At 43.2% G+C, this 27,622-nt stretch overlaps 3 protein-coding genes across 5 annotated transcripts in view; 1 reads left to right on the top strand and 2 right to left on the bottom strand.

Moving 5' to 3' along the window:
- Positions 1-287: 287 nt before the first annotated feature.
- Positions 288-7,479, bottom strand: LOC106606620 (glucose-induced degradation protein 4 homolog). Its single transcript, XM_014202957.3, has 6 exons — positions 7,198-7,479; positions 6,490-6,549; positions 3,145-3,252; positions 2,873-2,974; positions 2,609-2,739; positions 288-2,248 (listed from the first exon to the last, which is right to left on the bottom strand). Exons 1-6 carry the CDS (start codon positions 7,426-7,428, stop codon positions 2,185-2,187), a joined length of 696 nt encoding a protein of 231 aa, XP_014058432.1. The 5' UTR covers positions 7,429-7,479; the 3' UTR covers positions 288-2,184.
- A 207-nt stretch (positions 7,480-7,686) lies between these two features.
- LOC106606618 (dynein regulatory complex subunit 3-like) lies at positions 7,687-16,820 on the bottom strand. Its single transcript, XM_082973130.1, has 12 exons — positions 16,642-16,820; positions 15,949-16,154; positions 15,675-15,791; positions 15,308-15,474; positions 14,524-14,670; positions 13,794-13,913; positions 13,351-13,552; positions 12,228-12,238; positions 11,728-11,798; positions 11,336-11,459; positions 8,574-8,705; positions 7,687-8,355 (listed from the first exon to the last, which is right to left on the bottom strand). The coding sequence occupies exons 2-12, from the start codon at positions 16,106-16,108 to the stop codon at positions 8,248-8,250; spliced, it is 1,359 nt and encodes a 452-aa protein (XP_082829256.1). The 5' UTR covers positions 16,109-16,154; positions 16,642-16,820; the 3' UTR covers positions 7,687-8,247.
- A 640-nt stretch (positions 16,821-17,460) lies between these two features.
- The window catches only part of LOC106593146 (TOM1-like protein 2), a 43,450-nt gene continuing 33,288 nt past the window's right edge, over positions 17,461-27,622 (top strand). For 2 of the 3 annotated variants that reach the window (XM_045715558.2, XM_082972810.1), the window contains exon 1: positions 17,461-17,604. In XM_045715558.2, coding sequence (XP_045571514.2) covers positions 17,553-17,604 — 52 coding nt within the window. In that variant the 5' untranslated portion in view covers positions 17,461-17,552. The remainder of the gene's footprint in view (positions 17,605-27,622) is intronic. The other variant, XM_045715563.2, reaches the window with a different exon arrangement.

The following is a 27,622-nucleotide window of genomic DNA, read 5'->3' as shown; positions in this document are numbered from 1 at the left end:
ACCTAATTCAGGGTCATATTCATTAGCGCACACCATATTGAAACATTAACAGAAATTGAAAACAAGTCCAGGTAGTCCCTTCACGTTTCAGTCTTTTCTCCCATTTGGTGTGTAATGAACACGACCCAGGAGACTCGCTGGCGTTCAAAGGTCTTTTGAGGGCTGACGTGGCATATCTCTCCAACTGAAATCGCACAAACATGCTTTAACAATTCACAGTCATGACTCAACTCCAACGTTGTTATAAAACACTGCTCTGTACAAACATATTACAGTTAAGGCATAAGGTTTTTCAAAAGCTTTGACGAGAGATGTTCTTGCCAGTTTATTTTTTACTCTCCCAGAAAACACATCTCTTCACATGTCAAGGTTTTGTAACAAACGCCACTATTTCTCATTCTGTGAATGGAAAAGACGTCAAAATGATACAGGAGAGACACACCGGTTGTGCGTTGGTATAATTAGGGGCAAAGTGAAGAATGCAGAGGAGACAGCTCAGTTAGCTGCCTGCCACATTCAATACATCAGAAACATAGAAATAAAATAAACAGAATGGGTCGACCTCGTTAAAATCGTTGGCTGTCAGCAATACTGTACGTGTTGAGTCAGGTCCTAACGCAGTATACTGCACAATACCAACACAAAATCCATATCTAGTTGGTCATCAACGTCTTACGTGTCCATTCTAATCATTGTATTTCTATGCCTTATCTTTTCCTCCTCCAGCTAAAACTCTATACTAGCTCACTCTCTCATCTGTCCCATGGCATTTAGTCCACTGCACACACTTTGATTTGTAGCGCTCTAGCATTAGCATTTTTCCAGCATCACCACACAGACAACCCATTGGCTACATTTAGACAGGCAGCCAAATTCTGATATGTTTCACTAATTTGTCTTTTGACCAGATCAGTTCTTAAAAAGATCAGGTTGGTCCAAAGAGCAATTAGTGAAAAACAGATCAGAATTGGGCTGCCTGTCTAAATGCAGCCCAAGTTCAATCTGCACTACACCCTCTCCCCCACCAGAACTTCAGAGCCACCACACATAACTCAAGACACCAGAGCATTACACTCAAATAGCTGTGTCAAATCAGATTAAAAGCCTGGTGAATAAAAACAACTCTTTATTATATATATCTATACACATATGTAAATTAACAACAATATTCATTTTCAATAAATACTCTGGTGGCTGTGTGATCACTCACGTACGTCATCATAATACCTTTTAAAAAGTCCTTTCTGAAAATAAAATGGAAAGTAGGTAAGCGCCGGATAAGAAATTTTTTGTAAATTGCATAGAAAAATGAGTGAAGCGTAAACCACTTTATCAGTTCACTTGGTTGAGGCAGGGAACGGTAGGAGAGGCTTTTCAAAAAGCAGCAGTAACAGCAGCCTGGAAATCTGTCCGCCAATATGAACTAGGGCATGGGGACTCCCTCTATAGGTCAGACGATGTCGACTTCATCTCAGAGAGAGGACAGATTTAAAGTAGCCATCAGTGTGGTATTATTTGTTTCAATAGCCCACAACACACATCTGATTATGCCCTGCCTTCAAATATCAACCTTAACCAAGACGTCATCCGACTAAGCCGTCAGATCTTGCATCATGGCAGATCATTGACCATCAATCTTCTGTTGAGCACACCCTTGATGATGTCACACCTCAAGACCTTATGGAGATCCATCTTTTCAGGACTGCTTGCTCACTCTGTAGCTCAGTCAATCTCAATCAGGCCTCAATTCATTGAGACAAATTAAAATGCAATATCAAACTTTGTACTTAAATCTTAGACTGCTGCACCCCCCACCCATTTTCAGAGGTGCTGGGGGGATTCCCAACTCAAAAGTGGAAAGCGTTTTCAACATGGTGGAAAGAGAAGGAAAAGTAGCTTCAAAAACAGGAAGCTGAATGGAGAAAGAGTGGGGAAGAGAAAACAACCAAAGAAAAAGTGCTGTTGATCCCAGCTGATGCAAAGTCGAGAAAGGCAGGCTGAGAAAAACTGTCGGTTGTTGGCCTTGTTCTTTGTGTATCCCTCCCTCCTAACATCGTTCTCTCCCTTACGGCAGAGAATACTTGTAGGTACATCCTTGGCATGATTGGTCAGTTCATCTCCCCCCTCCATGAGCGAGTCTCTAGGGCAGTGCCAATCAAAGTCCTCTCTGCCAGCAGGTGGGTATCACCGGAACTGGTAGATGGGCATACTGTGTTCCTGGACGTGGGTGAGGTTTAATGACTGGTACCTGAAAGAGAACAAGGGGACCAATAATGAGCAGCTAGCCAGTAGCCAAGCAGCTAGCCACATCCCTGTATGTTCATTTCAGATCAGCATGCAAAACAACAACTGGTACAGAACCTAACTATCTATCTACTAAAGGTGTATTAACATGACCTAGTATGCTTAGTACTAGCAACTATCAAAATACGTACTCAATCTGAATATCCCAAAGAGCCAAACTGTACAGAGCATCTATCTGATTTGAACAAGCCATCTAAAATATTGACACTTCAGTGTCTGCATCCCAAATAGCACCCTATTCCCTATATAGTGCACTACTTTGACTAGGGCCCATAGGGTACCATTTGGGACACAAACTATGTACCATTCAGAGCTTCTGTGGTAGTAGTAGCCCTCGATGGTGGCTGTGGACTTCTGGAAGCAGATATAGTAGAAACCAGCGAAGGACGCCCCGCTGATGTCTTTAATGGTGTGGTCTGGGACCAGGAACTGCTCCTGTAAGGGAGAGAACAAACAAACAGTCACTAGATGGCCATGTTAGAAAGGACAAAAGAGACAGGAAGGGTTCAAGTACATACAGGGAGAGAGAAAGAGATATCAATGGAACGTCAAGTGATATTGGACTCACCTTCCACCTCATAAAGACAAAGTCACTGTTCTTCAGCTCTTCGTAATCAAAGTCGTCCAAGTTGAAGCTCTTTGCATACTGATAAAAAGCCTGAAACTTACCCTGGAAAGAAACAAAACAAGTGTTGTTTTAGTTGTACTTTTTCCTCAAAGCCAATAAAAAACTGAAGTACTACGCCGCATCCAAGAAGTGTTTGTTAAAAAGAAAACACCAGACAAATGACTACGCATTAATGGGAATATGAAATGAAAGAAAGAGCTTCAAATAAATACCCAGTGCTTGCGGTCCACATCTTCGTCTGCGTCCCACTTCCTGGTTAAAAAGGGCCTCTTTCTACTGATGATCTCTCCTGCGAAGAACGTGGTGAGAGTGGGATACTCCTGCAAGGATCAGAAACACAGTGAACACCGTAGCTAATCTTTTTGTTTATTGGACAAGTTCAGGTAAGACCCTTGCTGTTTGCTTTGGTTCCCAGAGAATTAGAGACTACGACCACGTTTCCTTCTCCATAAGGACTTTCACTAACAAGAGTGTTTTAGTTATACACGGCACACTTATTTCATTTTTTTATTTAACTAAGCAAGTCAGTTAAGAACACATTTTTATTTACAATGACGGCCTACCCCGGCCAAACCCTAACGATGCTGGGGCAATTGTGTGCCGCCCTATGGGACTCCCAATCATGGCCGGTTGTGAAACAGCCTTTCTTACAGTCACACACATAACAGTTGTCCAACAAAGTAGGTAAATATTACCAATTATTTTCTGGGTATAGACCTGAATACATGGATCTAGCTGTGCTCCCACTTACTATTACCATAATCTGACTTGGCTCTACAGTCATGGTTACCAAAGGTCCTTTAGAAAGGGTATCTGGCTGGAACACATGCTGGTGCAGTGACAAGTGTCACACACAGGAATGCCATCAATATCAAACAGCAATGCCTTTTTAATGCAGGGTCAAATTCATTAGGCAACAAACGGAAGAACAGAAAAACTAAAACTAAAACTGGGAGGGACAACCTCAACGTGTTCTCTTTTTCCGCTGCAAAATAATTTGCTGCGGTGTGTCCGATTGAATACGACCCAACTCACTGTAACACTATGCCAAGGTGCCAGATCAGTGGTAGGTAGCACCTTGTTAAGTAAACAAAGTGCACCATTTCCCTGAGCACTCCCTTTGAGTCACTCACAACTAATTCTCTAGCAAAAGAGGTGAACAGAGCCAGAGAAGGGATCTGTGTAATTTACAAGGAGAGAGTGGGAAGAGCCCTGATATTTAGTGTTGCCAGTGAGAGAAAGTGCACAGCAATCACATTTTGTACCACACACCCTCTGAATTGTTTACCCTGAATTGTAGACCAGACAATTCAGAGAGCTGCAGCACACAGACTAGAGGTTGACCGATTAATTAGGGCCGATTTCAAGTTCTCATAACAATCGGTAATCGGCATTTTTGGACACCGATCATGGCCGATTACATTGCACTCCACGAGGAGACTGCGTGGCAGGCTGACTACCTGTTATGCGAGTGCAGCAAGGAGCCAAGGTAGGGTGCTAGCTAGCATTAAACGCATCTTATAAAAAAAATAATCAATCTTAACATAATCACTAGTTAAACTAGTAATATCGTCAACCATGTGTAGTTATCTAGCGTGTCCTGCGTTGCATATAATCTATGCCGTGCCTGTTAATTTATCATCGAATCACAGCCTACTTCGCCAAATGGGTGATGAATTAACAAGCGCATTTGTGAAAAAAAGCACTGTCGTTGCACCAATGTGTACCTAACCATAAACAATGTCCTTCTTAAAATCAATACACATGTATATACTTTTAAAACTGCATATTTAGTTAATATTGCCTGCTAACATGAATTTCTTTTAACTGGGGAAAATGTGTCACTTCTCTTGCGTTCTGTGCAACAGAGTCAGGCTATATGCAGCAGTTTGGGCCACCTGGCTCGTTGCGAACTGTGTAAAGATCAACTTCACCAAACGGGGATGACTTAAAACAAAAGCGCATTTGCGAAAAATAGCACAATCGTTGCACGAATGTACCTAACCATAAACATCAATGCCTTTCTTAAAATCAATACACATGTATATATTTTTAAACCTGCATATTTAGTTAAAAGAAATCCAGGTTAGCAGGCAATATTAAACTAGGGAAATTGTGTCACTTCTCTTGCGTTCATTGCACGCAGAGTCAGGGTATATGCAACAGTTCGGGCCGCCTGGCTCGTTGCGAACTAATTTGCCAGAATTTTACGTAATTATGACATAACATTATGGACTTATGGATGCCACCCATTAGATAAAATACGGAACGGTTCCGTATTTCACTGAAAGAATAAACTTTTTGTTTTTGAAATGATAGTTTCCGGATTTGACCATATTAATGACGTAAGGCTCGTATTTCTGTGTGTTATGTTATAATTAAGTCTATGATTTGATAGAGCAGTCTGACTGAGCAGTGGTAGGCAGCAGCAGGCTCGTAAGCATTCATTCAAACAGCACTTTGTACGTTTGACAGCAGCTCTTTGCTGTGCTTCAAGCATTGAGCGGTTTATGACTTCAAGCCTATCAACTCCCGAGATTAGGCTGGTGTAACCGATGTGAAATGGCTAGCTAGTTAGCAGGGTGCGCGCTAATAGGGTTTCAATCGGTGACGTAACTTGCTCTGAGACCTTGAAGTAGTTGTTCCCCTTGCTCTGCAAGGACCGCGGCTTTTGTGGAGCGATGGGTAATGATGCTTCAAGGGTGGCTGTTGTCGATGTGTTCCTGGTTCGAGCCCAGGTAGGGGCGAGGAGAGGGACGGAAGCTATACTGTTACACTGGTAATACTAAAGTGCCTATAAGAACATCCAATAGTCAAAGGTATATGAAATACAAATGGTATAGAGAGAAATAGTGCTATAATAACTACAACCTAAAGCATCTTACCTGGGAATATTGAAGACTCATGTTAAAAGGAACCACCAGCTTTCATATGTTCTGCGCAAGGAACTTAAACGTTAGCTTTTTTACATGGCACATATTGCACTTTTACTTTCATCTCCAACACTTTGTTTTTGCATTATTTAAACATGTTTCATTATTTATTTGAGGCATTATATTAAGTTAAAATAAGTGTTCATTCAGTATTGTTGTAATTGTCATTATTACAAGAAATATATATAAATATTTTTAAAATCGGCCGATTAATCGGTATCGGCGTTGACAAATCATAATCGGTCGACCTCTAACACAGACCTGTTCTATGACTGTCTACCATTTTAGAGGCAGTCAGGCAGTCAGTCAACACATCCATGTAAGACTAAACATCCAAATACGGTATACAGTGCTCAGACAAAACTCTTGCAACATAACAGATAGGCCTTCATACCGGTGTTGCAAATTGGTCAATAGATGGCTCTGGCTTGTTGTCATAATGCATGCCAGTTTCACATTGGTTGGTTGTACCAGTATACATTTCAATTGGGGCTGGTGAGCTGCATTGCACTTGGCTTACACTGACCCCTGCCCTGATAAGTTCCCAAAAAGGGGTATAAAGACCCATGAAAACATCACTCATTGCATGTACACTGTATCTGACCCAGTTCTGCTCCACTTTACCTCGGTTAGGCCTTTGATCTTCAGGTAACCACACAGATAAGAGTCCTCCATGGTCACATGCTGCAGGAGACAAACAATCGCACAATGAGTGGTATTCAAGTGCAGTGGTCACAATGTCAGTGTGTGTGTGTGTGTGTGTGTGTGTGTGTGTGTGTGTGTGACAACAACAACCCATCAGGTGTCTTCACAGAATGACAACCAGCCCATTAACAAGTTATTTTCAACAGTTTTATCAAATGAATGAGCAGGCCTATTCAATAGTCAGCTGTCTGTCAATCACCAATGAAAATGCTGAATGCTAGCCACCCATGTCATTCAGCAGCTAGGCCATATGTTAACATAAATGCATGTGAATGCCAGTATTCATGTATCCAAATGTTTGCATAAATGTTCATCTCACTGCCAGAGTTAGCTGGCTGTTCTCTCTCGACAACCCTAGGGGGCCCAAGAGGGCTTACTAACATTTACAGTCGATTTGAATGGGCCATCTAGCTGCTAACTAAAGATTGCTTGCTGTCAAGCTTGTTAAAATAGTTTGTTTGCTAACTAGCTAGTTCACCTGGCTAGTTTGCTAAATCGGTTGCTTGTCAGTGGTGGTTGGTGGTTGGCAGTCAGTAACGTTAGCAGCAGTGACAAGACAACCTTACATGGTCAGCTAGTAAACATGCTATCCATCATACCAAGCTTCTTAAAAGCAAGAGAATTTACCTGCAAAACGACCTCAACGTCATACGAGTTTCCTTTGCTCTTCTGATGCCCTCGAAACTGTGAACCGCTGTACAGCAGCGAAGTAGCTACCCCGGGCTGGTGCGTGTTGATCGGCGGGGGAGGGATAAGAGAGGCCGAGGATGTACGGGCCGCAGCGGTGCTGCTGCAGCACTCAGCTCGAACAGGCATGATGAGCGCTAATGCGTGCGTATCCCCGACTGCAACAGTCATGAACCACAGACTGAGGAAGCTCTTAATATGGAGAGGGGCTACTGACCAGCAGTATCTAGAAGCCTGCCAATTTACTATACTCCTCCCCGGCCCTAGGATAGCTCACTCTGGACGTGTACTGGCTTTAAGAGAACTTCAACGTTTCTTTAGACAACTCAGAATCACCCTATTTGATTGGCTGGACATGTGCACTCCTCCTTTGAACCGAAACGTAATTGGATAGTTTTCGGAAATGCATTCTGGGACATGTATTTGCACATGTGTACGTTACTTTCCACTAGAAAAATCCATATGAATGATCAGCGTTCTTGCAGTTTTGTACTAAGGTTGAAAACGTATATATTTGGGCCCTACTTTCTATTCGTTCTGAAATGTATTGTAGAATACAACGATTATAATCAAAACATAAGAACATGTTTAGTTGAATGGTTTTGGTTGGGTGTTGATGGTTATGCAAGAACAGTGTATCAGTGTATAACAGTGTATAACAGTGTATAACTCTCCCTCCCTCACGCACGCACGCACGCACACACACAAAACACAACACACACACAGTAGATGGCAGAGTTGTCCTAGAGTGTTGAAATATGAACCAGTTAGGAATAGACAAACATTTCTGCCTGTTTCTGGAAATGAACACAAGGGAAATAACTCTGAGGATTCATTAAAATAATGAACTTCATTTTGACTCAATTCAATATAACCCAGGTTCATGGAAATAAGTAAGTTTGAAAATACGGGCATTTGCTGTATGCCTGAGGCTTGTGAATCTGTGTTAGAATGCTTTCTTCTGCTATATTTCCTTTCCCCTCTTCTTAATCAATGGTGCTCATGTTGCATCTCATCCAGATGATCCCTTACGTAGTCAATATAGTTGTGAATCTCTGAGATGTGCTTGCGATTCCGCTTCACCTCTTCATCTTGTACCTGCATGGACAGGCGAATAAGAGACAAAACAACAACAAATGAAAACACCCCAAAGTTAGAATATTCTTCATGGTGGAAAACTGGAAACTGTCATACTGAGTGTTTGTGGCAATGCCTTGCCTTCCCCATAGAAATACAATGTATGTCATCCTATTTCAACGCATTCCCCATAGAAATACAATCTATGTCATCCTATTTCCATGCATTCCCCTGCCTACCGATTTCATCAGAGCACTCATCCAGCTGTTGCAGCGCATCATGAGCTCGTCCTCACGGTTGTCGATCTTCAGCAGGTGGGTGTCGTGGGAGGCGCTGACTGCATTGATCACTGTGTCCTTGTCTACAAACAGCTGCATGGGGGACAGACAGACACTGTGTAACACAGAGGAATGATGCAGGGTGAAATTACCCCAAGACACTTATCTTGGGTCAGTTTTTCATTCTCAACATAATGGGTAAGGTTAGGATTGAGGGAGGGAAAGCTGATCCGAAATCTGTACCTAGGGGAAACTTCACCATGGCACCAGTGGGATCAAGATACTGCTGAGTGCCACTGGGGAAAGTGTTGCTGAGGTGCTACAGATCTTAATTTGACCCTGCTTCTCACAACAAGAAAATAATCCTGCAGAAACAGGAAATATTAATTATTATGTGGATTATAATTAATATACATTTTTTGTAGGGGTTGACATATTTTTCGTTAGGGCAATAACAAACTTTAGAAGACTTTTTAAACCTGCGCTGGTAAATTCTCTGTGACAACAGACTGATTAAATTAAGATAGCAGATCTGTAGTTTCAATAGCAGTGACAGTGGAAATGTTGTCAGAGAGGAAAGGGTGGAAAAGCAGTAAGAACAGAATACAGTTGGACTGTGTGCAGTGGGTTTGAGTGCAATATGGATGAACATGTACACATACAATATTAAATCAAATTTTAATTGTCACATGCTTCATAAATGACAGTGAAATGCTTCCCAACAATGCAGAATACAATATGATGAGTGTGGAAGTGTGTGTGTGTGGCAAATGTGTGCTTGTGTGGAAGTGTTATGTGCAAGTGAGTGTGTTCAGTGCATTCGGAAAGTATTCAGACCCATTAACTTTATCCATATTTTGTTATGTTACAGCCTTATTCTAAAATGGATTAAGTAAATAAAAAATCAATCTACACATAATACCCCATAATGACAAAGCAAACATTTAGCAAATGTATTTTTTAAAAAACCCACAGAAATACCTATTTACATAAGTATTCAGACTCTTTAATATGAGACTCGAAATTGACCTCAGGTGCATCCTGTTTCCATTGATCATCCTTGAGATGTTTCTTCAACTTGATTGGAGTCCACCTGTGGTAAATTCAATTGATTTGACTTTATTTGGAAAGGCACACACCTGTCTATATAAGCTCCCACAGTTGACAGTGCATGTCACAGCAAAAACCAAGCCCTGAGGTCGAAGGAATTGTCCATAGAGCTCAGAGACAGGATTTTGTCAAGGCACAGATCTGGGGTGCGTACCAAAAAATGTTGGCAGCATGGAAGGTCCCCAAGAACAGAGCGGCCTCCATCATTTTTAAATGGAAGAAATTTGGAACCACCAAGACTCTAACTAGAGCTGGCTGCCTGGCCAAACTGAGCAATCAGGGAGAAGGGCCTTGGTCAGGAGGTGACCAAGAACCCGATGGTCACTCTGGCAGAGCTCCAGAGTTCCTCTGTGGAGATGGGAGAACCTTCCAGAAGGACAACCATCTCTGCAGCACTCCATCAATCAGGCCTTTATGGTAGAGAGGCCAGACGGAAGCCACTCCTCAGTGAAAGGCTCATCACAGCCCACTTGGAGTTTGCCAAAAGGCACCTAAAGGACTCTCAGACCATGAGAAACAAGAACTCTTTGACCTGAATGCCAAGTGTCACGTCTGGAGGAAACCTGGCACCATCCCTACGGTGAAACATGGTGGTGGCAGCATCATGCTGTGGGGATGTTTTTCAGCGGCAGAGACTGGTAGAAAAGTACAGAGAGATCCTTGATGAAAACCTGCTCCAGTGCGCTAAGGACCTCAGACTGGGGAGAAGGCTCACCTTCCAACAGGACAACGACCCTAAGTACACAGCCAAGACAATGCAGGAGTGGCTTCGGGACAAGTCTCTGAATGTCCTTGAGTGGCCCAGCCAGAGCCCGGACTTGAACCCGATCAAACATCTCTGGAAAGACCTGAAAATAGCTGTGCAGTGACGCTCCCCATCCAACCTGACAGAGCTTGAGAGGATCTGCAGAGAAGAATGGGAGAAACTCTCCAAATACATGCATGCTAAGCTTGTAGGGTCAAACCCAAGAAGACTCGAGGCTGTAATCGCTGCCAAAGGTGCTTCAACAAAGTACTGAGTAAATGTTATATTTCCGTTTATTTTTATACATTTTCAAAAATGTATAAAAACCTGTTTTTGCTTTGTCATTATGGAGTATTGTGTGTAGATTGATGAGGGAAACAAATAATTGAATCCATTTTAGAATAGGACCGTAACATAACAAAATGTGGAAAAAGTCAAGTGGTCTGAATACACTGTATGTTTTGGAGTGTCAGTGTAAGTATGTGTGAGTGTGTGGGTAGAGTCCAGTGTGTGTGCATAGAGTCAAAAAAAGTTCGTGCAAAAAGGGTCAATGCAGATAGTCCAGGTAGCTATTTAGTTAACTATTTAGCAGTCTTATGGCTTGGGGGTAGGAGCCCTTTGATCCCAGACTTGGCACTCTGGTACAGTTTGCCGTGCGGTAGCAGAGAGAACAGTCTATTACTTGAGTTGCTGGAGTCTTTGACAATATTTGAAAATGTTTGTGGAGATAAGAGACAGGGTTGAGAGAGGAGTAGGGAAACACTATTTAGGCTGCGTCTCAAATAGCCACCTATTCCCTATATAGTACACTACTTTTGACCATGGCCTATAGGATGTGCTGTAGACACAGGGATTTTCTGACACTGACCATTCGGACATCATCAGGCATATCCTCCTCCAGCTCATTCTTGGCCACTCGCTCCAGGGTTGCCACAGCAATTTCCAGTAGCTTCTCGTGATGGTGGTTCTCTAAGTCTCGGCACTGGGCGAAAGTGGGTCTGTGTCAAGGAGACTTTGTCTGAGGCTGTACACTGTATATCAAGCGTGTCAGAGTAGGAGTGCTGAGCTAGGATCAGGTCCTCCCTGTCCATGTCATCTTATTAATTGGAAAACTGATCCTAAATCAGCACTCTAACTCTGAGACGCTTGGTACATACAGACCCTGATTTGAATAACTGCATCAGTGCACTGTAACACCATTATAATACACATGCAACTTGTAGTTATATTGAAATAAATACCTAAGATAGCAGAGGATATATTCCTTGAACAACTTCAATGAATCCGGCAACCATGTCTGAAATGTTCCTCTCAAAATCTTTGATTATGTCCTATGGAAAAAAAAAAGGTGTAACGTGCGTCGTATAGAGGGGACCAAGGCACAGCGTGTTGCGTGCTCATAATTATATTTGAATGAAAACAAACACTTATACAAAAGAAACAAAACGACAGTCAACAGTTCTGTCAGGTTACGTGAACGAAACAGAAAACAAAACAGAAAAACAACTACCCACAAACACAATAGAAAAAACCCCAACTTAAATATGATCTCCAATTACAGGCAACGAGGACCAGCTGCCTCCAATTTGAGATCAACCCCCCCCAAAAAAACATAGAAAAACTAGAACTTAAACATAGAAATAGAAAACATAGAAAACCACCCAAAACACCCCCTGTCACGCCCTGACTTACTTTACTATAGAAAATGACATCTTACAAGGGTCAGGACGTGACAGTACCCCCCCCCCAAAGGTGCAGACTCCGTATGCAACTAAAAAACAACAACAAAAGAAACCACAAAACAAAAAGGGAGGGTAGGGAGGGTGACAATTGTCTATGGCGGTTCTAGTGCGGTACCCAGAACCTTACCATCCAGCAGATCCTCCAGCAGCGGAGGTGGCTCCGGTTCGGGGCGTAACCCCTGCTGCTTCTATAACACCGGACCGTGGATCGTCGTGGGAGGAACCGGACTGTAGATCATTGCCGGGGAGGCTCCGGGCCGCCGCCGGAGGCTCCGGGCCGCCGCCGGAGGCTCCGGGCTCCGGGCTGCCGCCGGAGGCTCCGGGCTCCGGGCTGCCGCCGGAGGCTCCGGGCTGGGGAGCGTCGCCGGAGGTTCCGGGCTGGGGAGCGTCGCCGGAGGCTCCGGGCTGCGGAGCGTCGCCGGAGGCTCCGGTCTGCGGAGCGTCGCCGGAGGTTCCGGGCTGGGGAGCGTCGCCGGAGGCTCCGGGCTGAGGAGCGTCGCCGGAGGCTCCGGGCTGGGGAGCGTCGCCGGAGGCTCCGGACTGAGGAGCGTCGCCGGAGGCTCCGGGCTGAGGAGCGTCGCCGGAGGCTCCGGGCTGAGGAGCGTCGCCGGAGGCTCCGGACTGGGAAGTGTCATTATAGGTTCCGGACTAGGGACCGTTGCTGCAGGCTCCATGCCATGGATCGTCTCTACAGGTTCCGCGCCATGGATCATCACTGGAGGCTTCATTCCATGGATCATCTCTACAGGCCCCGGGCCATGGATCATTCCTACAGGCTTCTTGCCATGGATTATCTCTACAGGCTCCGGACCATGGATAATCCCTACAGGCTTCTTGCCATGGATTATCTCTACAGGCTCCGGGCCATGGATTACCTCTGGAGGCTTCGTGCCATGGAACATCCCTACAGGCTCCGGGCCATGGATCATCACTACAGGCTCCGGGCCATGGATCATTCCTACAGGCTTCTTGCCATGGATAATCCCTACAGGCTTCGTGCCATGGAACATCCCTACAGGCTCCGGGCCATGGATCATCACTACAGGCTTCGTGACATGGATCATCTCTACAGGCTTCAGACCATAGATTATCACATAAGATATATCATTCTACTATTATTTCACCTGCATCTGCTTTTAGCCATCCATCAAATCAAGGGCCAGTTGTCGAAGGGAGAAGGCATGCTCCAAATAGACTGACACTGTGAGAACAGAGTATGGAGAAGGATATGTCTCTAGTAGTAGAGACACTCCGGGGAGGTAGGCCAGCTTGGCTGCCTCTGCATCATCTGCGTACATGCTGTCAAACAGATATGGGCCATTCAAGAGCTCCACAAAGGCATCCTGTAGGTAGGGAAGACAAAAACACACACACACACACACACACACACACCACACACACACACACACACACACACACACACACACACACACACACACACACACACACACACACACACACACACACACACACACACACACACACACACAGTAGATGGCAGAGTTGCCCAATGATTTCAAGCTCAATGCACACATGGATGTAGAATGTATGCTTTGCTCTGAATGTAGGTTTTTCGTAGGTTACCCTGTGCAACTGCAGCTCGTCCTCTTGCTCTTGCCTAGCGTCCATCGCCCTTCTCTCCTGGGCCTCATTGTGGCGCATCTCCTTAATGGCATACTGGTATTTTCCAAACGCCTGCTCTCGCTACAAAAGGAAATACTTAATGTTCAATGCCCGCCCAAATGGTTGGTAAGTAAGAAAAAAGCAAGGTATTCATGTATTCATACAAACTAATGGTATATCCAGAGAAAAATGTATAAACTAGACCTTTGGAACTGTTTTCTTTAAATCTGTGGTTACAATATGGATGGGATGTGTAAAGGTATGGCAGTTCAGCAGTTTTGTGATTCTGCATTTAGTATGGTGCTTATTCAGCTGTCTGATTCCCAGGGGAAACGTTTGTAATCCATGACTAACCGTTTGGTAATGCTCTCGTTTACATCAATGCTTTAATTCATCAGGACAGGAATGTCCCTGAGCCTAGGCATAAATCTCTTATTTTGTAAGACTTGTGTTTTGTAAGACTTATGGTATGTTGGTGTGGATACAAGCACATATATATATACTGTACAACCTTGTCAGCCCATTGGTTCTCCTGTGCCTGTCGCTCTAGCGCCAGGGATGTGTTTCTAATAGGTACAGATCTAGGATCAGCTTCCCCTCCCCGATCCTAACCTTAATCATTAGTGGGGGGATTACAAGACTGACCCAATATCAGTGTCAAGGGGCAATTTCACCCTATTCTGTCACTCACTGTTTGTTCATCCAATAGCCTGAAGTCCAAGTAAACCAACTCTGGAAGGTAGGCAGCAACAAAGATCTTGTAGCGGTCCTCTTTGCAGATGGGGTTTCCAGCTAGGTTGAGAGTGCGCAGGTTCTTGAACTTTCTAAGGTAGATCACCTGGGAATCAGAGGATATGTGTCACGTCCTGGCCAGTATAAGGTTAATTGTTTTTGTAGTTTGGTCAGGACGTGGCAGAGGGTATTTGTTTTATGTGGTTCGGGGTGGTGTGTTTGTGTAAAGGGTGTTTGATTTAGTATTTCCGGGTTTTTGGTTGATGGTCTATGTGTTTGTATTCTATGGTTAGTCTGGTGTGTGTGTTTCTATGTTTGGTTAATTGGGGTTGGGACTCTCAGTTGAAGGCAGGTGTTGTCTATCTGCCTTTGATTGAGAGTCCCATATATTAGGGTGTGTTTGTGTGTGTGATTTGTGGGTGATTGTTCTGTGTTGAGCCTATGCTTTGCAGACTGTTTGTTAGTTGTTAGTTTTGTTATTTTGTATGTTCATTTTTGAAGATAATTAAAAATCAAGATGAGCATTCACGTACCTGCTGCGTTTTGGTCCTCATTCACCGACGACAACCGTGACAATATGGTTGATTGCAATTCCTACAGTGTCCAGCAAACATGCAATACCAGCCCATACCATGAAAATAACATATTTTGTCACAAATATTCTACAGTATACAATTTCAGAGTTTACATTCATAATTTGAAACATAAACAATAAATTTAGGTAGTGTATGAATGTTACTCACATTTTCCAACTGAGCCAGGAAGTTGTTCCCAATAGAGAGAACGTGTAGGTTTAGGAGTGTGTCCATGTTCTCAATGACAGAGATTCTGTTGTTGTAGAGACTAAAGTCTTCCAGCTTCACCAGAGAATCCAACCCCTCGATCTCCTCAATGTTATTGAAGGACAGATCTAGAGGAGAAGACGAGATGGAGAGAAAGATAATATTGATCATTAGGCCATAATAGCCTTGTATCAGTGAAGGGCTTGTCTTTTAGTGAAAAACAATATAGTCATCTTGATCTAGCTATATACAGTTTAACATATACATTATCTGTCTAACATTTACTGTACGTGGAACATATTCAGGGTCTGTGAGAGACCTTTCTTACCTAGCCATTTCAGATTAGTGAGGCACCCCAGTCCTTCAATCTTCTCAATGATGTTATTGTCCAGTTGTAGCTTGGTCAGAGATGTGAACTGCCACAGGTGATCAATCTTCAGGATGTCTATGGACAAAAATGTAAAAAATATGGACAAATTAAGGAATAAAAAATATTTCCACTGCAACTATTGCCCTTGTCTCTGTGGACAATGGACATGACATGCCTGCACCAAAAAGTATGCAAATGAATGAAGAACATCAACATCTGTCAAATGTCTTACTCTTGTAGTCTAGGCGCAATTGGCAGACTTCATCATACTGGATGCCCTCCTCCTTGGCAATCTGCCCAGCCTGGTCTTGAGGGCCTTGCTCCTCCACTGCCTTCTGCAGCAGCTCCTCGTCCACCAAACTGGGCTCTGCGGTATCATATAGCCTGCTCATCCTGCTAATGTCTCTGGATCCCCTGACTCTCTACCATGTACTGTTACTGTGGAGAGAAGGGCAGCTCAATATCAAATGCTGTATTCAATGCCACTGTCTGGCGGTGGTTGTAGGTTAAACAAATGTTTTTCTGATTGATAAACAGTGAGTCTCAATGTCATCACAATCCTGCCAGGTACGTAGCTTTGTAGAGTTGAGTGGCTGTTTTGCAATAACAAATAAACACAAACTGTGTATAATGTATTTATGCTAGGTTAACTCGCTAACGTTAGCTACGGTGGCTAGCTATAAATATTGTAAACAAACGTTTATATAGCTAGCTATAGTACAATAACTTAACGTTAGCTAGCTTATAGTAGTTAGTACTTTTTCAGCAGCAACACAACACAACAAGCCAGAGCTGAGTGAGCTAATTTCTGATAAATTAAAAAGGTATCAGATTGCTCTCTCACACAAGCTGCTGTTTTGCGAGACCACAAGAAAACCAAACAACAAAGTCATTTGAAAATAAATGTATGTTATCAGCCTCATACCTTTCAACCCCACGTCTGCTGCGCAAAGATGTATACTGTTGCCTAGCAACCAGGCAGCAGGACTAGGCTACATTGAACACGGAAAAGTTGATAGCTAAGCCATTTTCAACCGTTTCACAGAGGATACAGATGCTATATGCGATTTGCACTATGCGAACCAATGTAAGCCTTACTATGAGATTTATTTGCGAATATTATGTACTTAAATTACAATTATTAGAATCAAGGGGATCATAAATGTTTATCTCTTCTAGTCAGGATCAGAGCTGTATTGGTCAGGATTTCCTGAATGATGCCATGTAACCCACAGTTTATCTAGCTAATGTATCCCATCGAGTGCAGTATGTTGGAAATGATCTGGATATTCAGAATCAATTCACTCAAACAACAACAATAGTTTGATAGTACAGATTGTAGGGAAAGGTTTAAAGTATTGTCCCCAAACAACAATACTTTATTTTAATATATATATATATATATATATATATATATATATTTTTTTTTTTAAATGTAACCTTTATTTAACTTGGCAAGTAAGTTAAGAACAAATTATTATTTACAATGACGGCCTACACCGGCCAAACCCGGACGACGCTGGGCCAATTGTGCGCTGCCCTATGGGACTCCCGATCACTGTAGGTTGTGATACAGACGATACATAACATGAACAGTAACGTTAAAATCGATCACATCCAGCAAGGGCTTGGATCTTGTGCATAGATAGCTATCTTTAGTGTTGGTGGTGAACATACCCTGGATAGCTGCTCATTTTAATCGACAATAAATCCAGCCATACAGATTGATATCTCAGTTTTATCTTCCAATGTGGTTGCTCAGTGGGAGGGGCTTGCAGGTAATGCGCCTCTCTTCCAGCTTCTGCCATTCTGTGGGTATTGTTTGTTGTCATAAAGATGGAGTTCTTACTGGGCAATCCGTACAGCACTCCTGTGGGCCAGTGCTTAGGTAAGTTACCAGCTATAGATGCTGTTTAAACAGGTCTTATAAACCCATAATGTATGGTTTGAGTGTTGACTTGTGTTATTGTACGGCATTCAGAAGCGAGCTAAGCTAGCTAGCTGTAGCATCATCGACCAGCTACAGTAACCTTATAAATATCGGTTCGCGGCTAGCCCATGCAAACGTTAGCTAAGCTAACTGGAATCAGGGTGGCACATTTGCTGAAAAGTACAAATTTGCTCCAAATGAAGCGAAATGATTTAACGAGGGAGTTTTCTACTGGATTCTCATTTGTTTTGAAATGCAATGATACAACAGCTGGGTAACAGTTTTTCAGTTGAAATTGTTTATCAATAACGATGTGCGGTCTCATTTGCCAATTCGTGTTTTTATGATACTGACTAGTGCTTTTAAACTAATTAATGAATTCACATTTGAACAGTTGGTCTGTATTCTTTAAGCTCGTACACACACTCAGTGGTACAGGCATGACATTGATAATGTAAGGGGATAAACGGGAAGATACGTCATTTGACCAATGCTGAAAAATGCAGAGAAATCACAATGAGCTTTCTCACAAATACTGATGACACATTAGGAAAACACCCTTCAAAGATGATTCATTGTCAGTAACACTGAGTAACACTGAGTCATTGTAAATCACTTCTGTTACAAGAAGTGATTTGGTGACTTGCATTGTCAACCACAGGCGGCTATGTTGCCAGCTTTTCTGTGTGTAGAAGCACAGCTTTTCTGTGCTTCTACACCTGCATTGCTTGCTGTTTGGGGTTTTAGGCTGGGTTTCTGTACAGCACTTTGAGATATCACCTGATGTAAGAAGGGCTATATAAATACATTTGATTTGATTACACAAACACAGCTGACCTAGATTATTATTTAACTAGGCAAGTCAGTTAAGAACAAATTCTTATTTACAGTGACGGCCTACTGGGGAACAGTGGGTTAACTGCCTTGTTCAGGGACAGAACAACAGATTTTTACCTTGTCAGCTTGGGGTTACTGGCCCAACGTTCTAACCACTAGGCTACCTGCTGCCACTAAACCATGCACAATTCTTTTCCATGGGCTCTGTTGTTAGGGTAGTAGTTTGGTCAGTTGGGATTGTAATGAATGGTGATGAGGAAGCTAGCCGACATCCCCCTGTAGCTTCCCTCAAAGTTCCCCCTTCCCCCCAGTGCCCTCCCTCCTGCAGCTCCTAAAGACATAGCTTTTTCCGGGCAGTTTCCTGCTCTGTCATTGGGACGAGGAGCTTCACGTGTTTATGGGCATTAAAGGCATAAGAAAAGTAACCTGTTAGAAGCTCTTCTGTGTTCCTGTTTAGCCCAATACCTAATGGAAGTTGCATTTTGTGTACTACCTGTTACTACCTTCAGGCTTTTATTTTCCACCCTGTCTGTATGGTTTATAGTAGCTCTGGTCCAGGGCTTCACGTGCGAGTGAGCGTCAGTAAGCCACACATAATGTGGCTTACATAACGCAAAATATATGGATAGGGAATGCCTGATTTGATAGGCTTGGTCCACTGTGTAGTGTGCATAGATCTTCTATCTACTGTACTAATAACCATGACAGTTAGCTTTACGAACAGCTCTAAGGCTTTTATAATCACAGTCATAATATCATAAGGCTCAGTTAGCCTAGTTTGTTTACCCCTGCAACAGGTGTGACTGGCTCAGTCTGTGGACATTTCTCCAGGCCCTGCTCCCGGCCTGGGATTTTGGGAGATAACAGAAGGATAATAACTGAGTGATCCCTGCGGTTGGGATTGGTCTAGATGTGGTAAAGCAGGAATGGTTTTTCACTTCTAGGTGAGGGGGGTCTAGGCTATTTGACAACTTCTATAGCACCTCCATATTATAAGTTAAAGGTTAAATTAAAAAAATAGCGTTGTTATAGGCTTGCTGCTTTTGAGGGCTGTTTATTAACAAGTGTGGACTTCTAAGTTCTGAGGCTATATACAGCCTTGTGTTTTATCACTGGTGATAATTTCCATAAGCATCATTGTTTCTTATATAGTTGCCTGAGAGTCTCTGACTACCAGAAGGGCCCAACATTGGCTATTACTCATATATAAAGCACTTCTCCAGAAACTCCCATACTACCTCACTTCTAAATTGGAAATCTAGTAACTATAAGACTCAGTCTCCTGGTTAGTACTAGAGGTTCCGCGGGTCCCCTCTGAGTTAGGGAAGACTGCTTTCAGTTACTATGGCCCTCCGTCCTGGAATGACCTACAGGTCACTCTAAAACTTGATTATTTGGTCCCAAATTGTAAATTTTGGGCTCTTGTTGTTATTGATCGTATATATTTGTTAGTACTGCCCTTTTGAATGTAATGTAATTCATTTGAAATGTTGTATCTGTAATTTGGTTGAATGGTTTCTCACATTGCTTCAACTGTTGTTCTCAGGGCACCATTGGAAATGAGACCCTGGTCCCAATGGGTTCCCCAGGTTAAATAAAGGTTAATAATATAAAATGTAATACAATGGACTGTTTCCAACCCCAGGTGGTGCAGACTCTGTGATAAAGTGTAGTCTGGCCAGAAGGAGAGTGTGGCTGGGCTGAGATAAGATGTGGTTGTGATGATTGGATGGGACTGGGCTGAGATAAGATGTGGTTGTGATGATTGGATGGGACTGGACTGAGGCTAGGTAGGACTCTACTGGGCCTATGTACCCTCAGGCAGGGACTGTGTCCTTCATTGATAGAGTCACTGATTATCTAACAGCACGTCTACATCCACAGCAAAACTATTGGATTGGCAATTGCACGAACAATGGAACATGGCAGAATACTAACCAGGGCTCAGTGGATAGAATAGTTAGGCTATAAATGTTTTATAAAGACATTAGCTACAACTATATCAATATCCTATGTCATAAAGGTCTTTGTACAGTATTCTTACAGCTCAAGGCTGTTGCTACAACCATAATTATTCTATTTTATGAAGATCTTAGTACTGTACAGGGCATACAATTCACTTTTTGGTCCACCAGCCACTGTGGCAGGTAGATTTAAACAATAAGGCCCGAGGGGGTGTGGTATATGGCCAATATACCACGGATAAGGGCTGTTCTTATGCATGACGCAACGCGGAGTGCCTGGATACAGCCCTTGCCGTTATTGGCAATATACCACAAACACCCGAGGTACCTTATTGGTCTGATATACCAAGGCTTTTAGCCAATCACGGCTTTCAGCCAATCAGCATTCAGTGCTCGAACCACTCAGTTTATAATAAAAAATCTACCAGCCACTCAGATTTTTTTCCCCTGCTAAAATTATACCAACAAAACACAAAAAAAAAAACAGATGAGCATGCTTTAATGTTTCTAAAACAATAAATGTATTATTAGTAAGAAATAATGTGTTATATTGTTTAATTTCATTTTTTGGTGACCTGAGTCATTAAACCAAACTATCACAGATGAGACAAACATTTTCCCCTGCTCATTTAAGGGTGGGAGGTTACCGTGGTAGCGCGACTAGAGTCATGTTTGAGCCTGTGATTGAGTCTGACTAGGAGAGGCGTTGTTTTCTCTTCCCTTGCAATTGGAACTCAAACATAGAAAAACAACCTAGCCTGTGAACAACACAATGTAAATGGACAAGGACAAGTCTCACTTCAGTAGACTTTCGGGTCAAGTAAATTAGACCAATTTTTATGCCTGTGTGCAGCGCTTCTAAAAATTCACTTCTAAAAATTCACCTTTCGCTCAGCTCTTCGCATGCACCCAGCCAGGTAGTGTTCCAGCGCAAGATGGAATAGCCTATATAGGATTCGTAGTTCATAGACTTAAATTACCAGCTATGAAACAAAACGACAGAAATACTTTGAAAAAAGCTACTGGAGCATTTATTTTACTATAAATGTGATCGAAATTGACTTTTTTTAATCACAAATGCGAGTGAAATGCTCGCACTGTGGAGCCCTGACTACCCGCCAAGGTGGCTGGTGAAATAGACATTTTACCCACCAATGACAAAATCTACCCGCAGGTGTTAATTTTAGGCCCTGGTACTGTATCCTTACTGTTCAAGGCCTTAGCTACAACCATAACTATCCTATGTTATAAAGGTCTTTAGTACTGTATCCTTACTGCTCAAGGCCTTAGCTACAACCATAACTATCCTATGTTATAAAGGTCTTTAGTACTGTATCCTTACTGCTCAAGGCCTTAGCTACAACCATAACTATCCTATGTTATAAAGGTCTTTAGTACTGCATCCTTACTGCTCAGTTGAGATCTTGTCTAGCCTAACAAACTAGACAGAAGACAAGGTAGGGGGTAAGCTGTCCTCTCTGCATTGTCTCTGAGAGAATCTCCTAGGATGTCACCCAGGCATATTGCACAAACAGTTTCCCATGCATTCAGTCCAGTTTGTCATGGTCAGGCCTTTTTCCGAAGGTGAGATATCGATGTCTGAAGCTGCTAATAGCCACAGTTTATTAGCCCCTAGTCATGCATCTGTGTGATATCGAATGGGAACATATCATGGGTATACTCTGGAGGAAGGAAGATAGCCTGGTTCCAGATATATTTGTACTGCCTTATCTACTCCATTGGTCATCATGGTCACAATCTGGGACCAGGCTAGAAGGAAGTTGGTCTGAGGAGGTGCAGAAGAAAGGTCTTTCATTGCTGTGAGTGTAGCCTACAGGCCAGGGTGTGGCCCCTGCCCACTGGCCTGCTTCCCCAGCCAGCTTGGTGCCAAGTCATCCTAGATGGCCACCGCTGAACACCATCACACCAGCTAGGCTAAGTCACTACTACCATCATCATCATTGTCAGCTCAGAGAGCGGTCTGCTCAGGTCACTGCACACTATGCCCAGCGAGCAGCGGAGTGGATCTTTAATTTCTTTAGGAGCTACTAGCTTTAAATCATCTGCTCCAGTGTGTCATCTCTCTGGTTGAGTGCTCACTGTACTGTGCTGTACTGTGCTGTCCATAAAGGCCTTCTGTCTGTCCGTGTGGATACAGTGCTGGTGGTGAGAGTGGTACCCAACACCACAGTACAGCAGCAGCAGGACAGGGGAAAGGGATCAGGTTCACTTCTCACAGAGGAAATGGAGACTCAGAGACAGGGCAACAGAACAGGCAGCAACCCTACTGATGAGGTTTGCTTTGTGCATCTTAATTGTCCTTTCTCATTGCCTTAAGTGGCCTGACAGGCAGGGGGTGGACATGATGAGAGAGAGAGAGGCTGGGTGTATGTTGTGTGTGTTAGCGAGTGTGTGTTTATGTTTGCAGTGTGTGTGCATGTTATGTTGGGATGTGTGGATGGTGTGTTTGTTTGCGTTGTGTGTGTGTGTGGCTTGAGGTTTGATACTAGTGAAACTACTCTGTCTCAGACTACAGTTGGCCTAGATGCTGACTCCATCTCTTTCCCTTTAGCTGCTGAAGAGACGGAGACCATCATAGAGGGAAAGCAGCTAGACATCCTGGAGGAAACAGAAACAATCTGCCTGCCATCTCCATTAGTGGAAGGGTTAGTGTAGCTAGCAGGCCCATGGATTTGTCCCTAATGGGTTGGAGCGCTCTCTGGTAATAAGCCCTCTATGACGAGATGTTGAAAAGACAGAGGAATAGTTCGGTAACCATGGATACATGTTTGGGTCATATAATGAGCCAATTTCAAATGTCTATCTCGGAGCTATATATATATATATATATATATATATATATATATATATATATATATATATATTATATATATATATATATATAGAGAGAGAGAGAGAGGAGAGAGAGAGAGAGAGAGAGAGAGGAGAGAGAGAGAGAGAGAGAGAGAGAGAGAGAGAGAGAGAGAGAGAGAGAGAGAGAGAGAGAGAGAGAGAGAGAGAGAGAGAGAGAGAGAGAGAGAGAGAGAGAGAGAGAGAGAGAGAGAGAGAGAGAGAGAGAGAGAGAGAGAGAGAGAGAGAGAGAGAAGAGAGAGAGAGAGAGAGAGAGAGAGAGAGAGAGAGAGAGAGAGAGAGATATATATTTGTGGAGTTGGCAGTGGATGGCACAGCCTTCCGCCTGTGTATCCACGTGACTGGTTTCACTCCATGGGGTGGAGCCTGGGTTGAACTCGCACCCAATCAGTCTCTCTTCTATTTTGCAAAGCTCTGGTTGTAATGTCTGTCTTGTTCCATGAATAGAGGCCTCAAAAAGGATGACTCTGAACGGGGCTGTTAGGGTGACTATATTACCGCCACACCGGTGGTCATGAGGGCAGTCAAATTCCACATGACCGTTTAGTCACAGTAATTAGCCTTCTCCAAGCGCTGATGCTGCTGATGGTCATTAGTAGCCTACCAAACTTGCTAACTGCCTGGTACTCAGCACTCTATTGTCCCTCTAATCACTCTGACATCAATGCAAATGTAATCAAAAATCGAATCAAAATTACACGTGAGCCCATAAGCTCATGTTGCGCAACATTTCTATAGGCTATGCAATTGCGTGAGAAAAGAGATTTGATGGCCTCTATTAAAAAGAGGAGGATCCCATCAGTTTTCTATAGGTAAGGCCTACTATATCTATACAGGAAGCCGATTGACAGAAATTCCCTATTACGCGGAGACAGCTTCCACCCTACACCCCTAAAAAAAATACCTTCCCCATTAGCCAATACAGTCGCATATGTAGGATTTGTAGTACACGGAGTGACTATGTCAAACAAACCGACCATCTGGATGAGCGTTTCAGACAGCGGGGTTACCCAGAGGAATGGCTGCATGACGCAAGGGAACGTTATAAAAATATGACCCAGGATGACAGCCTCACGCCCAAACCTCCCCGCTCTCCTGACCAACGCTTCCTTCAGTACTCCCCACTTGGTAAACAGTTCAACCACATTATTAAAAACATTGGCACATCTTGAGCACTGATCCACAACTGGGAAAAGACGTCTAAAGAACCCACGAGGGTAGTCTTCAGACGCCCGCCAACATCAGTCACATGGTGGTGAGGTCTGATCTTCCACCAGTGCCACGCAGTAACTTTGTAGACAATGTGCCGGACGGTAACTATAGATGTGGCGGATGCACCAAATGTAACTTCACGAACAAATGCACAGTCACCCTATTACGGGCAAGGCCATTAAGATTAAGGGCATCATTACATGTTCCACAAAACATGTGATATATCTGATCAAGTGTATTTGTGGTCTATGCTATGTAGGAAAAAACACAACGAGCTCTGAAAATAAGGATAGCAGAACCCAGGAGTAATATCAGATCCCATGACCAGAGAAACCCTGTGGCTGCGCATTTCATGGAGTCTCGTCACAACGTTAGCTCTTTGAGATGCATGGAACATGTTATAAGACTCCTAGGAGGGGTGGAGATACTGATAATGTATTATTAAGAGAATTGTTTTGGATTCCCCGTTTGTGCACCATGTCTCCTAGAGGTCTGAATCGAGAGTTTGATATCAGACCATTTGTTACCTGAATATGTTACTTCACTTTGATTTGTCTTGCCTTCCAGGTTACCCACTTGGTCATTTTTTAAATGTATATTATGTTCTGGAACCATCACATGTACTCATTTAATATTTAATTATTAGAGATACACGTTTGTTGCATCCACCATGCGTCATGTCCACAATGTGAGGTGAAATGTGGATATTTTGGGATGTGGACACTCAGTGTGTTTGACCTGATGAAGATTCGTTTCAGATCAAAACGTTGTCAATAAAGCGGTGAATTGGGAGCTTTAAAGGTGTGCAGGCCTTCTTGTTCTGTACTAGAATCCTTTATTAGCCCAGCACCTATGTTTTTAAGGTTGTGCATATGACCACAAACTTTTCTATTGACAATATTAGCATACCACTTGTGAATGATCAAGTTTTATTGGTCACAAACACATATTTAGCAGATGTTATTGCGGGTGTAGTGAAATCACTTGTAAATGATGCCCAGCTTGTGTGCAGTAAGGCAAGAAACAGCACATGCCTTTTTTTGTGCAACTTTTTCAAATCATTGTCGCACACCTCATGTAGCCTAGCCCATAGGCCTATATGTTTTGTTAAGGTTTATATCACAACTAAAGTGGGCAAATAACGCCTTAAAATGAAGCACATACATCCGCTTTACAACGGGTGTAGAGCCTAACTGGCATACATGCGCAGCGTGTAACTTTCAAGTTGTAGGCTATGTGAGGAAGCCAGGAGATGCTAAATGTGTTTGTTAATTAAAGGTCAATTCCCGTGAGACCGGCAATTATTTACTTCCCAATCAACGTTGGACAAAATCTCATGACCACAACATCCCTAACTAGGTCTGGTCCTTTCCTTCTCTTTCATTTTCGTCTTTCTCCCTCCGTCTTTTCCTCTCTCTCCCTGCCTGTCCGCTTTCCAATCCACTTGAGGAGATTACGTGGGGCGTGCCAGTGGAGATAGCAGTGGTTAAGACTTAACAACACTTAATGCTCTGCTGTTCACACACTGGGCCTGAGCAGCTAAACACCGTGTCATGCTGTTTACCTTGGCTTCTCATGTTCTGACATGTTGTTAGCAGAATACTGTCTGTGTGTACACAGGAAATACTTTATTTGAGTAATATTTAGATTAGAGAGGCGGTGTGTTAAAAAGAATAAAAGTGTGTGTGTGTGTGTGTGTGTGTGTTCTCATACTGTGTGATTGAAAGGAGAGAAACAGACACCAAAAGCATTAGTCATTCACACACAGTGGCCTCAGTGGTAGACTGTGATCTGATGGGTTGGAAGGAGAGGGGAGGTAGAGATCATGAACCTCCAGGCTGCCCAGGCCAGAACAGGACACATAGCCCCAGAGAGAGGTCCCTGGCCTGGGCATGCCACACTGCTCTGAGCCCCTGGGCTGGAGGTGGAAATGTTTTGAGTGACTGAGCCATGAGCTAACCTAGAGCTAGTCTAGTCATCATGACTAACTTTTAAACATTTTAACTCTTAACTCTGTGTTTTGACTCTAAATCCCTTTAGCTCTTGCTGGCTCAGTTTCCTTATTTTCTGCCAGCCAAGAACAGGAGTGAGACTAGGTCTGCATCCCAAATTACACCCCATTCTCTATGTAGTGCACTACTTTCGACCAGGGCTCAAAGGGAGTTGTGTTCCATGTAGGACACACAGTTCTTTAATCCTGTTTCATGGAGGGATGAATTCAGCACGGTAATTGGTCGACACCAGTGGTAGTGGACTTCCAGACTTCAGCTCAATTATGTCATTATAAAACTTCAATGTTACTGACTGTGTTGAAAAGCCAATAGCCCAAATCCTGTCACATGTTTCCCTCCATTACTTCCCTCTATAAGACAATGCAGAGAACACCCATGATCCTGTTTGAATAGGTTAAAATACATCACACATGAGGTGATTGGTGAAATCACCACAGTGGAAGCCTTGCTCACACCTATCCAAGCATGTTAGATCATCAGACATCAACCTACGTCCAGGAAGGGAGGAAGAATGCATTTTTAACATCTGAAAATGCCTAGGCCTACACTACAGTTATCAAACGAGACACATCAAGACCGAGAGATTGGCTTACTACAGAAAACCTGTTACTATTATCTCTTTTTTACGTGCTTGGTTACACAACTTTTTCTCATGCCCACAGTAATGTTACATAAGCCATGGAGTTTAGGCTAATTAGTGCGGCTTGTTGAGGTAAGGGGACAGGTCACAGCGCAGTCAGACTGAAATATAGCCCAAGGCTTAGTGGACAGTGGTTTGGCAGAGTACTGACTCTAGGTCTGTTATAAAACCTGTTTTACATCTCCCATCTTGTCAATCAATCAATTAGGCCTCATTTATTTTATTTATTTTACATCAGCATTTGTCACAAGCTGCCCAGCCTAGACCCCACAGAGCAAGAAAAGCAGAAGTGAAAGCACCAGGAAGAACTCCCTAGAAGGAAGAAACCTAGGTAGGAACCAGTCCCAAAGGGGTGGTTCATCCTTTTTGGGCTGTACCGGTTATTCCTATGGGGTTAGGTGTTGCTCACCGCTCGTCTCGGGGAAACTTCCTACTACTTA

This window comes from Salmo salar, chromosome 03 (assembly GCF_965601325.2).
Source record: "Salmo salar chromosome 03, fSalSal1, whole genome shotgun sequence".
Taxonomy (NCBI): domain Eukaryota; kingdom Metazoa; phylum Chordata; class Actinopteri; order Salmoniformes; family Salmonidae; genus Salmo; species Salmo salar.
This window is presented reverse-complemented; position numbering and strand designations above follow the sequence as displayed.

Bases quoted from the DNA above. Each gene is read 5' to 3' on its own strand.
- LOC106606620 (XM_014202957.3), bottom strand. From the start codon at position 7,428: ATGACTGTTGCAGTCGGGGATACGCACGCATTAGCGCTCATCATGCCT. The intron at 6,550-7,197 runs GTAAATTCTCTT...TGTCTCCTGCAG, and splicing joins ACGTTGAGGTCGTTTTGCAG to CATGTGACCATGGAGGACTC. The intron at 2,740-2,872 runs GTGAGTCCAATA...TCTCCCTTACAG, and splicing joins TTGTCTTTATGAGGTGGAAG to GAGCAGTTCCTGGTCCCAGA.
- LOC106606618 (XM_082973130.1), bottom strand. From the start codon at position 16,108: ATGAGCAGGCTATATGATACCGCAGAGCCCAGTTTGGTGGACGAGGAG. The intron at 15,792-15,948 runs GTAAGACATTTG...TTTTGTCCATAG, and splicing joins ATTGCGCCTAGACTACAAGA to ACATCCTGAAGATTGATCAC. The intron at 8,356-8,573 runs GTAGGCAGGGGA...CTGTCCATGCAG, and splicing joins TGAGTGCTCTGATGAAATCG to GTACAAGATGAAGAGGTGAA.